Consider the following 12,484-nt stretch of genomic DNA (forward strand, 5'->3'; position numbering starts at 1 on the left):
TTTTTTAATGATGTGATACCTTAGAATTATTTTTTTTAATTTGTATTACTTGTATGAGTTGAAATCATATGCTACTTTCCTTGTTATATGCTGATTTATTTATTTTTAATCCTTTGTCTTAAGTGGGCTCCTCGAAAAGGGAAGGTGTTCCAGCTCATGTCAATCTGTCTGCATCATCAATGCTAATGATTGCAATGCAATACACATCAAACCCAGGTATGTGTAAATATACAACTTGGTATAATTCTCTGTGAAGCTCTGAGTCATGAAATTCTATGTCAAATGTGATCAAAGAAGTTCAGGTGATGGAAAAATCTACCTTACTATCCAACACAGAATGAAAAATCAGTAATTTTAGTCAAAACTGGCATTTCTGAGCATTGTGCTTGAAGTTGTCATTATGCAGATATGAAATCTCATTGTGATGAAGAAATAGGATTGGGCTTGGGATGAGAGACTGTTCTATTTTTGCTTGACATCAGGAAACTGTTAATTTATGATATTGTATTTTATAGTAAAAGTTTGGTTTCTGTTATGATTTCTATTCCTCCAAGATGACAACTGCTACTATTTTTAAAGAAGACAGATAATGCTGGCCACAGGCTCAGAACAGAGCTGTTATTCAGTTGTAATTGGAAGTACGTAAGCATAAATGCCATTCTCTCTCACTGTGGCATAGCCCCAGTTAAATCAGTGCAGTCACATGACCAAAACGAAACAAGATTTTACCTGAGAGAGCTGTTATATTTCATGCCTATTTTATACATATGCTTGACTGGTTGGATGGTGTGTGTAAGGAGGAACCTCACACTGCGCGTGAGAATTGTTTCATCATGCTAATGCAGTTCAGGGGTAAATAAAAACAGCACACGATTTTTAAAAGCCACTTGTGCAACTTTTTTCATAAACTGTTGAATTTTTGCATGCGAGTTCATGTTCCATCCATCAGAGAAAGATTTGCCTCTGTGGTTTTGAGGAAGTCAGACAAATATTTAAGGGGTTCCTTTGGCTCTTGTGTTTAATACAGTATGGCTTCTATACTCTTTGGTATACAAAGGAATGATGTGCTGTCACGTGTTGTTTCCGTCTCAGTAAATGACAAAACACCCATTTACAGCTTTATATAGTGCCAGAAAAACAAACTTTAAGTGAATTAGCAGGTGTTCCTAAGCAAGATGTCTTAAAAAATGATCTCCATGAGTACCCTCATAAGGCTCGTTATCTTACTGCATTAACTGACAGAAAAAAGCTAGTAATATTTAAAGCCTGTTATTTTATGATAACTCTCAGGGCAATAGTCTCTAGCAAACTTTTTAAAATAAAAGGTAATTAAATTAAATGTAGACAAAGCAAAGCCAACTGGTTAATTATATCACTTCTGTAATATGAGTTTCCATTTTAGTATTACATCTATTCTGTCTTTTCTCTCTCAGTGTATCACTGCCAGTTACTGGAATGTCTCATGAAATATAAACAAGAAGTATGGAAAGTAAGTTTGTGAGCTTACACACTTTGTGGAAATGTCTTGCTGGTAATGAAAACCAGAGGGCTTGAAAATAGATCTGATTATATGCCAAGAGCTGATAAAAAATCTATATATTTCATCCTCTGAGTTATGAAGAGGAAGGTACTGATTTTTACATTACAGAAGCAACACTACTTTTTGTAGAACAGATCTCTCTTTCCTAAATACTAAGTAGTTGTGGCTCCAAGTGGCAGAAATATTGAAAACTACCAATCTTATCAATTTTCGTGGTGTTTAACTCTTCCAAGGACTCTGTAAATATTGTCTTAGCTCAAATGATCTGGATCCAGTTATTTAACTATATGACACTTCTTTGCCTCAAGAATAGACAAGGGCTTTCTTTTGCTGTGTGCTAGTATACCATCTGGGAGGGATCATAGCTGTTGGATGTTCTGACCAAACTCAGAAGCCAGTTGTAGACATATTTTTTTTAAGTTTTACATCTAATCTACTTGTAAGAGATTACAAAAAATAATTGGCAGGGCATTAAGTGTACATATTTTGTGTGTTCAAGTATATTTGTTAAAGCAAACTGTAAATGTTTAATTGTATTTTTACCTTGCGCGATGAACATGTATTTCTTTCCTTAGGATTTGCTATATGTGATAGCCTATGGACCATCTCAAGTTAAGCCTCCTGCAGTACAAATGTTATTTCACTATTGGCCCAATTTAAAACCCCCTGGAGCAATCAGTGAGTACAGAGGACTGCAGTACACAGGTCAGTGCAGCTGTTTTTGTGTAAGCCAAAATAAATATGAAGTGAATAATCAGCAGTGTGTTAATTGCATGCTTGTAGTTCTCAGATGTATTTTGATATGCTGTTGTTTTGTGAGTTGTGCTTTCATAGGTATATACAATGTCACTTTGTGTTTGCAAAAAATCATATGAAAAATGAAAAAAAAATTGATCGTGGCTAGTGATTATATGGTGTCACTCCAAATACTACCTGGAGGGAACAGGAGGAGAAATAAGTACAGCATTCCAAATGGTCTGTGAAACTGCTTTCTTGGCCTCACAGTGGTTCTGGTTTATGTTTCTTTCAATTACTGCTTTGGTTGCTTTGTTGTGCCAGCTGCTATCACTACTGCTTTTGCTAAGGCTGTTTATTTGGCTATTTATTTGTTATTGTCAAAGAAGTCCGGTCACGTCAGGTGTGGTCATTATAATGGATAAGTTTCAAGCTTGACTGTAGAGTGAAAATGTCAGCCATGCAGATAGAGCTGAGAAAGTGAATGTGCAAGTCCTCTGTCCACCAAGCTACCTAATGGGAGGATTCTGCTTTCATGGTTGGGACTGTCAAGCAACAATTCACTACTTGCTTGCCTGTCTCAACCCGTCTGTTTCAAATAATCCTGGTCATACAGGAGTGTTAATTTTTAAAATTTCTGGACCAAAATGCAAAAATTTACATAATAAAAATGAAGAAGACCATCTAGACCAACTCAAGTTCATCTCGAATGTTTCTTATGTTTGTATGATCTCTTTTAAACATTTGTCTTGATTTTTCTTTTTAAAGAATTCTTACTGTACTCCTCTGCATCACTTCTTTTATGTGGTCAGATTTACAAATGCAGCGCAATATTCGGTCTGAATTCTCACACAGGGCAGACTGGAGCAGTTTTTCTGTATTTTTCTATTTTTCTAACTTTTCTATTAATGTATCCCACAGCGAGCCGTGTGTTTTCCTCAGTTGCACAGCACTTTGACTTGAGGGCATTCCATAAAGCATCCAACAGATATTGCTTGAACCTACCTTTTGTTTACTTCTTGTCATTACAAAATTAAGACTCCTTCTGCAGCTAGATTGTTTTTCCAGTGTTACAGCAGCGTTTTCATTTAGCCTATGAATGTTTTTGAATGTACTGAGCTACTCCTACTGTCCTGCTCTGGGTGGTGAAGAATTATTAATTAATTTAAAACCTAGTGAGAATGGGAAGGACCTACAAGGGGAATGTCTGTGTCTTCCTTTTTCCTTTCCTTCATAGGTTGTTTATTGTAGTTATTAGTCTTCCTGAGAAATTACATCTTTCATATTTATGCAGTACTTATACAAGAGGATCTTGTTTTTTACTGATATCACTAGACACAAAAAATATAAATAATTTCTGTCTGTTTATTAATCTCCTGTGTTTTGGTTTTGCAGCTTGGAATCCTATTCACTGCCAGCATATTGAATGCCATAATGCAATTAACAAACCAGCTGTGAAGGTACTGCTATTTTGTCAGAGGTCAAACCTGACTATCTGGAGGTGGGGGTGGTTGCACTTCGCCCCAGGTGTGGGGCATGGTGATGTTTAGCTGACTAAGAGCAGCTGGGTAGCTAAGAGAATAGAAAAACCTTTCAAGACTAAAGGAGTTAGAGCTTTGTGAATATATATTTTTTTTAATACCTAAAGCAAGATGGAATATTTCCTCCAATAACTGTGAGTCAAGCCTTAACAATCAACATTAGAATGGTTACAAAGTGCCATATAGAATTCTAAGCTGGCTTATAAATATTTTCCTAAACATACGTGTTTGTGTAAATATATGTGCAAATCTTATTATGAAGCTTGCTCTGAAAGTAATGCCTCCTGTTTTATTATATTTGTTTGTGATACCAGAGTCAGACATTGATCACATGGCAGTAGAAGTTGAACCTTCCCAACAATAGTCTGTTACATTTTGTTGCAGTGTGACAGGTTGCAGCGGAGGGGCAGTCTGACAAAATGGCATCTGACACAGAAGTGCTTATGAAGCAGAGATGTGGAATTGAATTCCTCCATGCTTAAAAAATTGCATCCATTGACATTCATCTATGCTTACTGAATGTTAATGGAGACCAAACAGTGGATGTGAGCACAGTGAGGTGCTGGGTGCTTTGTTTTGGCACTGGGGACAGCAACAGTGAGTCAACTCCTCTAATGCAGATTTTTACAAGTATGGCATGCAGGCCACAGTTCATCCCAGGTGTATATCAGCTATATATAAGATACATAGCTGATTGTAGTGACTCTGTTGAAAAATAGTGTTTTGTAGCTGAGAATTTGCTCTGTCAAAAAGGACTGTTGTGCTTTTTCTGTCTGATGTGGTTCCCATGGGAATAAATAGGAGACATTACTTTCAGAGGAACCTAAGTATATACACGAAATATGTCAGTTGCATGGATACGTGTTCATCTTGGTATCAGACTGATGTCATACAATATTTGTATTCTCATTGTGATCCTTTAATTGGAACGTGTTCTAAAGCAAATAGCAACAGTGCTTTATATGCCACTTACAAAAGTGGTCTCTTAAAGCCTGCTTTGAGAGGATGCAAATGATGGCTTTTTTGTTTACACACAAAATAACAAGTAAAATGGTTTGCACAGAATCATAGAGAAATTCAGTGGTAGACAACAATAGCATCCCAAGTTCAGAGCGTACTATGACTTGGCATACTAATTAGTTAAATATGTAGGTGGAATTAATTTTCCTGGCACCAGTTTATACACAAACACAATTACGTGAGTCAAGAAATTCTTCAGCAAACCTTTTCTGCAGATTGTTTTGCAGACTGGATATCATGGTGACACTTGCCCCACATGTGGAGGCATTCTGTCACTGGAATTGTGCTGGATAATTAACAGCTATGAGGACTGAAAATTAGTCCTGCTAAAAGGGAAACTGCTGAGAGAGAAATAAACTTCTACATTACCTTGTTCTGAGCAATTCTCTCAGTGACTCTTTGGAAGAAACAAAAAGTCTGTTGTGACTGTGCAATGTTAATGAATGTGAATGTGTAACACAAAATGTACTGGTCTTTCAGAGAATGAAAATTTTCATGTTGAAACTCAAATTGTTCTTTTCCCATAGATTCTCATTTTCAGATACATTCCTTTCTTTGTCAGAAATACTTCAAGATCTTTGACTGCCAGATCCTGAGTACCATCTTTCAGAATACTTAATGCTCTCAATAGTTACCAAGGCTGTATGGTATAGATTGTCTCTGCATTAATGCATTGAACGCTTTCTCAGTGAACTTTCATGGACATATGTGTTAATTATTTTCCTTCTCTGTGTTTCAGATGTGCATTGACCCATCCTTGTCTGTGGCTTTGGGCGATAAACCACCTCCCCTGTATCTCTGTGAAGAATGCAGCCAGAGAATTGCAGGGTAGGTATACTGAGAGATGGAGAGTGATCAGGCACAGTCAGTCAAACTCCACAGTTCAGAAGAATCTGTTACAAAAGACGGTTACACTTTTTTTTCCTTCTGTATGATTAGCATATAACTTGTATAGTTAACTCTTCAAATATAGAGCACAGTGCAACACAGTGAACAAGGATTACAGAAACTTACCCAGATGGTTAGAACTTGCAGTTAAATGGGCCAGTAGTGAGTTTTGAAGTTAAGATCATTGAGAGATTAGAGTGTGGGATGTATTGACAGTGGTAGGGGAACCTTACTAACGTACAAGCTTTTGCGTATGAAATTTTTCCTTCTCCTTGTCCTCTGAATGTCATTAAAGCAGGATATTACAATGAAAGATCTTTTGCAGAGACTTGGTTACTTTTCTGTAGCATATATTTCAGATTGTTCTCTAATATATATACTGTGAAGCAGCAAAGTAAAGAATTGAAACTGGTCCAGGCTTGTCCAGTACATTAAAGGAATATATCCTGAGATGAAAGGACCTCACTAACTTCAGTTTTATAAAATAGATTTTAAATCATTTTTTTTTGTGCTTTATCTACTAACAATTAAGGGGACTTCAAATCATTAGTTCAAATAGACAGAGTTAGTTTAGAAGCTACATGTTTTTGTTTTTGTTTTGTCCTCAATTTAACAGCCACCTTTATATTATTATTATTCTGGCACCAGCTGCCAGAAAAAGCAATTACATCTTGTAGAATTCATCTTAGTTTTTAAGACATTGATTGAAAGCTTCAGGACAAAGTAATTTAATTTGGTAGAACCATAGCTTCTGAGGAGACTCACAGTAAGTGGTACTAGTACAATTTTTTTCCATATGTCTGTCACTCTTCACTATCACTTCTTAGCCTTCAGACTTCCAGAGCACACACTGTTTTCATTTGATAAATTAGTGGCTTATAAGTAAGTTTTAAAAGCTTTGAACATGATGTACCAATGTCAGAGTGGTAATTTGCAGTAAGTCAGGGACAGCAAAGAGAGGCAAAATCAAGCAGCCTGTCATTTAAGAAACTGTACCTGTAAAAACACTTTTTTGGACTAATGTCAATGCTTCCATATTAATGTAGATAATTTTCCTCAGTGCAAAAATAAATGCATACATAAATAAAGAAATGGAAAGCTAATTAGATATAAAATTTTTATAGGGATCACAGTGAATGGTTGATTGATGTTCTTCTACCACAAGGTAAGAGGTATCTTAAGGGTAGGTACAAACTAATCACAGTTGTACCCTATGTTAGTATGGTATTTCTGCATACTGTGTTACTTAAAATGCTGCATTCTATTTTTAAAAAGTACTGTAGAATTTTAAAGTAGCTTGTTCTTCATGCTGCTAAATGTCATTAAATTACTGCAAAGCATTAACTAGTTTATACTAGAAATCATATGCAGCTCTTTATTTGGGAGGAAAAAGGTAACTGAACAGATTTTAAATTCTTTAAGCATATATTGTTGAAGCCAAATTTATAAAATGTATTTTAGCCAAGAAGAGGAGCTAGTTCTGATAACCTGGCTCTGATTTTAAAGCTTTAAAAGCTTCTGAAAATCTGTTCTACAAAGAGGAAGCTGTAAAGGATATCAGAAATGGACATAACATATTTTTCAATGATCCATTCATTGATCCAATCGTGGTCCATTGGCCAAAGAATATATGTGTTATTCTACTGTCTGCCAGGAAGGGGCTAAGCTTATTGGCAGACTAGGTTGACTTTCCTGAGTTAACAAGGACAGTCATGTATTCTCTATAATACTGTTTCAAGGACAAAACAAAGATGTTCCCTTTCTCTTTGTTCAGTAAACTGGAGTTTCTTAGGCTGTGGATTTTTTTCTTGCTGTTTCCTTACAGTTACAATCTAACTCAGGCTACAGAATGTATCATTTATTTTAAGGGAATTTGAAATCTTTTTTTTCATTTATTTTAAGGGAGTCAGGGATTCAGAAGCCTCTGAATCAGATAATGGGGTGAAAGACTGAGAGGTACTGCTTATAGGTTGAATCTTCAAATATTTCTCTGTAGAGATAGTGATCGTGGATGTAGTGGCTACATCAACATTGTTAATCTAAATTCTCTAATACTACCAGCTTTCTCAGATGATGTAATTATATGAGCCCTGCTTCCCATAGTATGCCAGTTGCATTAGTATGCCAACAGGCTCACTGTTGCAAATCCTCCTATGAAAAGTGGATAGGGGCGCAGCACACTTAACATACCAAGACTGTTCTTTCATTTCTGTGTAGAAACAGCTAGTAAGCAAATGTATGCAGTGTCCTGCCTCCAGGAATCCAAGAGACTTACAGATTTGAGTAGCATCTGAAAGCACAGGTTTAGCCTCAGAGAATTCCTTGCAGCTATTCCATTTTCCCATGGTTGGCATATTAAACCAGAAGAATCATCATTTTGTGTTGATGTTTTGTATGCCTTCCCCTTACAGCTGAAATTTCTGCTATATGTCAGAAGAAGGTAAGATTAAGTCATTTCTGTGATGAGGCATGATTTGGTGTTGTATGTAATGTCATTCCATCAGTGTGTGGTGCATCCTTTTTGGTATCCTTTTGGTAAAACATTCCAAGTTTTCAGTTTATCCATGAATGCATTTGTTGGAGATGGGAATGATTTAGAAGCAAGATTTCTTTTTGTTTAAACTGTTGATATTTGACTGGATTTGTAGGTTTTTATTCAAGATGTAATGAGTAAGGCAATTTAATTATGCAATTAGGTGGATTTGTTATTCTATAACTGCTTATGAAATAAATACAGCAAAAGATTGATTTGTTTATCTTGAGTATTTTATATCTTGTTGTTTTGCAAAAGTCCTAGATTAATCTTCAATTGGACAAAACTCCTACTGTGAACAGTGAATTGTTTTAAATATATGGACTGAAAGTATTCAGTGGTCTAAAAATTGCTGACAAAAAGAATCTGCTTGCAAAACCTACCAGCTAGTGTGTTTTAATAACAGTTCAGTAATGAAGGATACAATATATAACATATGCTAAATCTTGTGTGATAAATAAAGCTTTTCTGTTGGGCCAGATTACCAGAGGGCAAAACTGAAGGCAGTGCATACTTCAGGGGTTTGGATAATTACATATGATAAGCCAGATTCACACATAGAGTAAATTGATGTGGTATCATTGATTACATACCTCAGAATGTGTTAGTGCGCTATATGTAAAACTTGAAGGGATGTTTTAAAGTATAAGCAGTGGTTAAGAGAACTACTGTAAATTTTAGAGATTGCTCCAAGCCAGAAGTTGATGACTTAAATGTTGTTTTGACCTGCTCCAAAAGAGGAGCAAAGTGGCATTGAAGTCCAGACCTGAGCTCATGTTCTTAAAAACTCAGTGACACTTGGCATCAGGAGTTTGTACACATCTGTGCTTGTACATAGTGATCTGCAGTCAACACTTGAGTCAGCTCTCCTGTGTGGACTTTCATCAGTTTTCAGTTCCACTGCCTGATACTTATGGCCTAATCAAATTCTTCTCATTTTCCAGAACTGCAGTTCACATGTCAGAAGAGCTGTGGTTACATGCTTCTCAGCAGGATGCTGTGGTCGCCATGGCAACAGGCCAGTGCGCTATTGCAAAAGATGCCATTCAAATCATCACAGCAGTGAAGTTGGGGCAGCAGCAGAAACCCATCTTTACCAGACCTCACCACCCCCTATCAATACACGGGAGTGTGGGGCAGAGGAGCTTGTGTGTACTGTGGAAGCTGTGATCAGGTAAGATTCTAGTTTGTACAGAATCTGTATGCAAAGCAGGATCAAGCTTTTGTGTAAACACTGCCTGTATAACTCATGGGTACTGAACTCCTGCTGCTTTGGCTGAGTACCAATCAGCTGTGAGTGTTGTCCTCCTGGAAGAATTCAGCCTTGAATCCTAGAAGTAAATTTTATTGCTGTCTCTGGGAAAATGTTGACATCGAATGCCTTAATCTCTAATCATTGTTCATCAGATATCTGTATCAAGTGCAGGAAGGCTGTCTTCACTGCCTACAAACTTGTTTTATAGCTTGCTGAAGGAAGCAGAGTTCCATGCTGAGCAGAGGGAGCATGAACTCAACCGCAGGAGGCAGATGGGCCTTTCATCTTCTCATCACTCCCTGGACAACACAGACTTTGATAATAAAGATGATGACAAGCACGACCAACGCCTCCTAAGCCAATTTGGTATCTGGTTCTTGGTAAGAAGTACTTGTTCTTTTATTTCTGAAGTCTAAATTTTTTTTCTCTCCCTCAACCATCAGCTATTCAGTGGTTAGAAGGAACTTCCTAAACCTTTTTTTTTTTTTTTTTTTTTTCAAATTCAGTGCAGTAACCTGACTTGAAACATTCTCCTTCTCCTTAGAAGGTAGCAAAAGCTCAAACAGCAGGTCATTAAAGGCTTAAAATGTGCCTGGTCTGTGATTTGAGGTACAAACTTTGACTCTGATTTGGGATAGTCTTGCAGTTCAGACACTGTTTAGAAAAAAAAAGAAAGTTTGGAGACAGGGAGAAGATTATTATTAATCATTTTACAGGTATTTTTGAAGGCTTGAAATTCATATTCCTGCCCCAAATGAGACAAAAATCAAAATTGCTATCCTCTTGTAGAGCAAAGATCACTGATTATACCAACTTAATATCTTCTTTCATGTTTTTTTTTTTTTTTTTTTTTTTTTTTTTTTTTAACTCTTGATTTGGTGTAATCTTTTTAATTTCTGCATTCTATATATTTATATTTGGGTCATATATTTTACTGGATGTTAGATTACCTTCTGAAAAGAGAAATGATCTTAAAACTCAAATCAGAATGTTTCAGTTTGTCAAAGCATTGTTTTGATTATTTTCAGTATTAAAAAAAGAGAAAAGATAAATGCTTTTTTTCCCCCCTTTTTATTGCTATTTTCTGGTTATTGAAATATTTTGTCAATTAACCTGTGCCAAATTCAAAACTAATCAGCTCGGTTACCTTACATTTATTCTGCATCCATGTATCTCTGAGAATATACAAAATATAGTAGACAAATACTTTCATTTCTAGAAGGAAAGGTGAGAAACTTTGTACTTCTGTCTTGCAGGTGAGCCTTTGCACTCCCAGTGAGAATACACCCACAGAGAGTTTAGCAAGGCTGGTTAGCATGGTATTTCAGTGGTTTCACTCTACAGCTTACATGATGGATGATGAAGTTGGTAGCCTGGTTGAAAAGCTCAAACCCCAGTTTGTTACCAAGTGGTTGAAGACAGTTTGTGATGTCCGGTTTGATGTCATGGTTATGTGCCTCCTTCCTAAACCAATGGAGTTTGCTAGGGTAAGAATAATTTATCTGAAGGCTTATTTAGTTGCCACAGACATTAAAGTAAACTGGATAAAGACTATTTCCCCCTGAGCCCTATCAGGAGAGAAGAAATCTCATTGGTAAAGAAGTAGTAGAGTTCAGGAATTTTTCCTCTTCATAGCTTTTCAAGTTCTATTCTGTCAGAAACAGGGAATTATTTACAGTAATATGAAGACAAAGTGAAAGAATATTTTAGAGATTGAAAGATACTGTGCATTTTCGATAGCTCAACACATCTTGATTATGCACTAAAGCATACATTACAGAAATAAGGTGTCACTTGCCAGCTTCCAGGTATGACCTTCTTTACGAGTCTGCTTTACTGCTGTGTGTCTGATTTAAGTGACTCAGGAGACTCACCTGCCATGGTTTGCATTATTGTTAATGGCGAGAGGTCATTAAGGGGGCATCAGTGAGACCCCTTGCTTGAAAAACTCCTTGAACGAGCCTTCCTCACTTTCTGCCCTTTAGTTATGAAACAGAACTTGTCTTAACATGAATAGTTGAAGTATGCATCAAAATTAGACATGTGAATATTCATCTATAGAAAATGAAACATCAGGATTAAATTAGGAATTTTATGTTTGTGAGGGGTGTAAGGCAGACTTTCCACATTTATCACTGCCAACTACACTCGTTCTTTTGTAAGCTTTGGAGATGACTTTTATTTTATGATCTCCTTATATGTAATGTCAGATGGACGAGTTCATTTAATTCCTACAATTTGGTGGTTAGTGTGGGAAGTGTCATCTGGAGTTGATACACTACATCATCAGGTATGATGTGTGTATTTATGGATTTTTCATGACCTCGTATATAGAATTTGCTATACATGTGCAGACCACCCTGTATATAACTCCAAACCGTCTCTTTGAAGGTAGACCTTGACAGTGGGAAGGTTGGAGGGCAGCTGAGGGAATCTGGGAGGTGAATGGATGGGTGTTAGAAATGAAGAGATCTGGGCTTTGAAGTTAAAGAGGAAAGGAAGGGCTGAACATTATGCTGTAGTGTGTTGTGGACCTTTTTCTTGGATCTTGTTGGACCTTGTCTTGGATCCAGCCCTTTTCACACTTTCGTAAACCCCACTGCAATGCTGAGAATGAGTTTAACAATTTGCCAACTTGTCAGAAATGCAAGGGTTCACTAGAAAAATAAGAAAAAAACAGCAATGAAATTAGCTGTGATGAATGGAGTTAAAACTATTTTGTTGGCTGAGAGTACTAGTAGCTGCTGCCAAAACAGCAGGCATCTCTAGAGCCATTAAGGAATAGCAGATATGAGCTGAGGTCAGTTAGAATAATTAGTCTCCATAGACCAGTTATTTATTTACTTGGATGTATACTTTTTGCCTCCCTTTTGAAACACAAGTTCCAGTCAAAGAAATAAAAGCAAAACAAGTAAATAAAAACCATAAGAGCCAAAGACGTATTTCAGACCAAGCTTTTCAAAATAAAGATC

General features: G+C 36.6%; 1 protein-coding gene across 12 annotated transcripts in view; it reads left to right on the forward strand.

Moving 5' to 3' along the window:
- Positions 1–12,484, forward strand: part of UNC79 (unc-79 homolog, NALCN channel complex subunit) — a 98,204-nt gene that overhangs the window by 19,583 nt on the left and 66,137 nt on the right. For 10 of the 12 annotated variants that reach the window (XM_048948592.1, XM_048948583.1, XM_048948586.1 and 7 more), the window contains 10 exons: positions 124–216; positions 1,434–1,489; positions 2,116–2,245; positions 3,671–3,735; positions 5,576–5,664; positions 6,849–6,889; positions 8,136–8,164; positions 9,202–9,431; positions 9,721–9,892; positions 10,769–10,999. In XM_048948592.1, the coding sequence (XP_048804549.1) occupies positions 124–216; positions 1,434–1,489; positions 2,116–2,245; positions 3,671–3,735; positions 5,576–5,664; positions 6,849–6,889; positions 8,136–8,164; positions 9,202–9,431; positions 9,721–9,892; positions 10,769–10,999 (1,136 nt within the window). Of the gene's footprint in view, positions 1–123; positions 217–1,433; positions 1,490–2,115; positions 2,246–3,670; positions 3,736–5,575; positions 5,665–6,848; positions 6,890–8,135; positions 8,165–9,201; positions 9,432–9,720; positions 9,893–10,768; positions 11,000–12,484 lie in introns of those variants that run through there. The other 2 variants (XM_048948593.1, XM_048948594.1) reach the window with 2 other exon arrangements.

Source organism: Lagopus muta, chromosome 6 (assembly GCF_023343835.1).
Source record: "Lagopus muta isolate bLagMut1 chromosome 6, bLagMut1 primary, whole genome shotgun sequence".
NCBI classification, from domain to species: Eukaryota; Metazoa; Chordata; class Aves; order Galliformes; family Phasianidae; genus Lagopus; species Lagopus muta.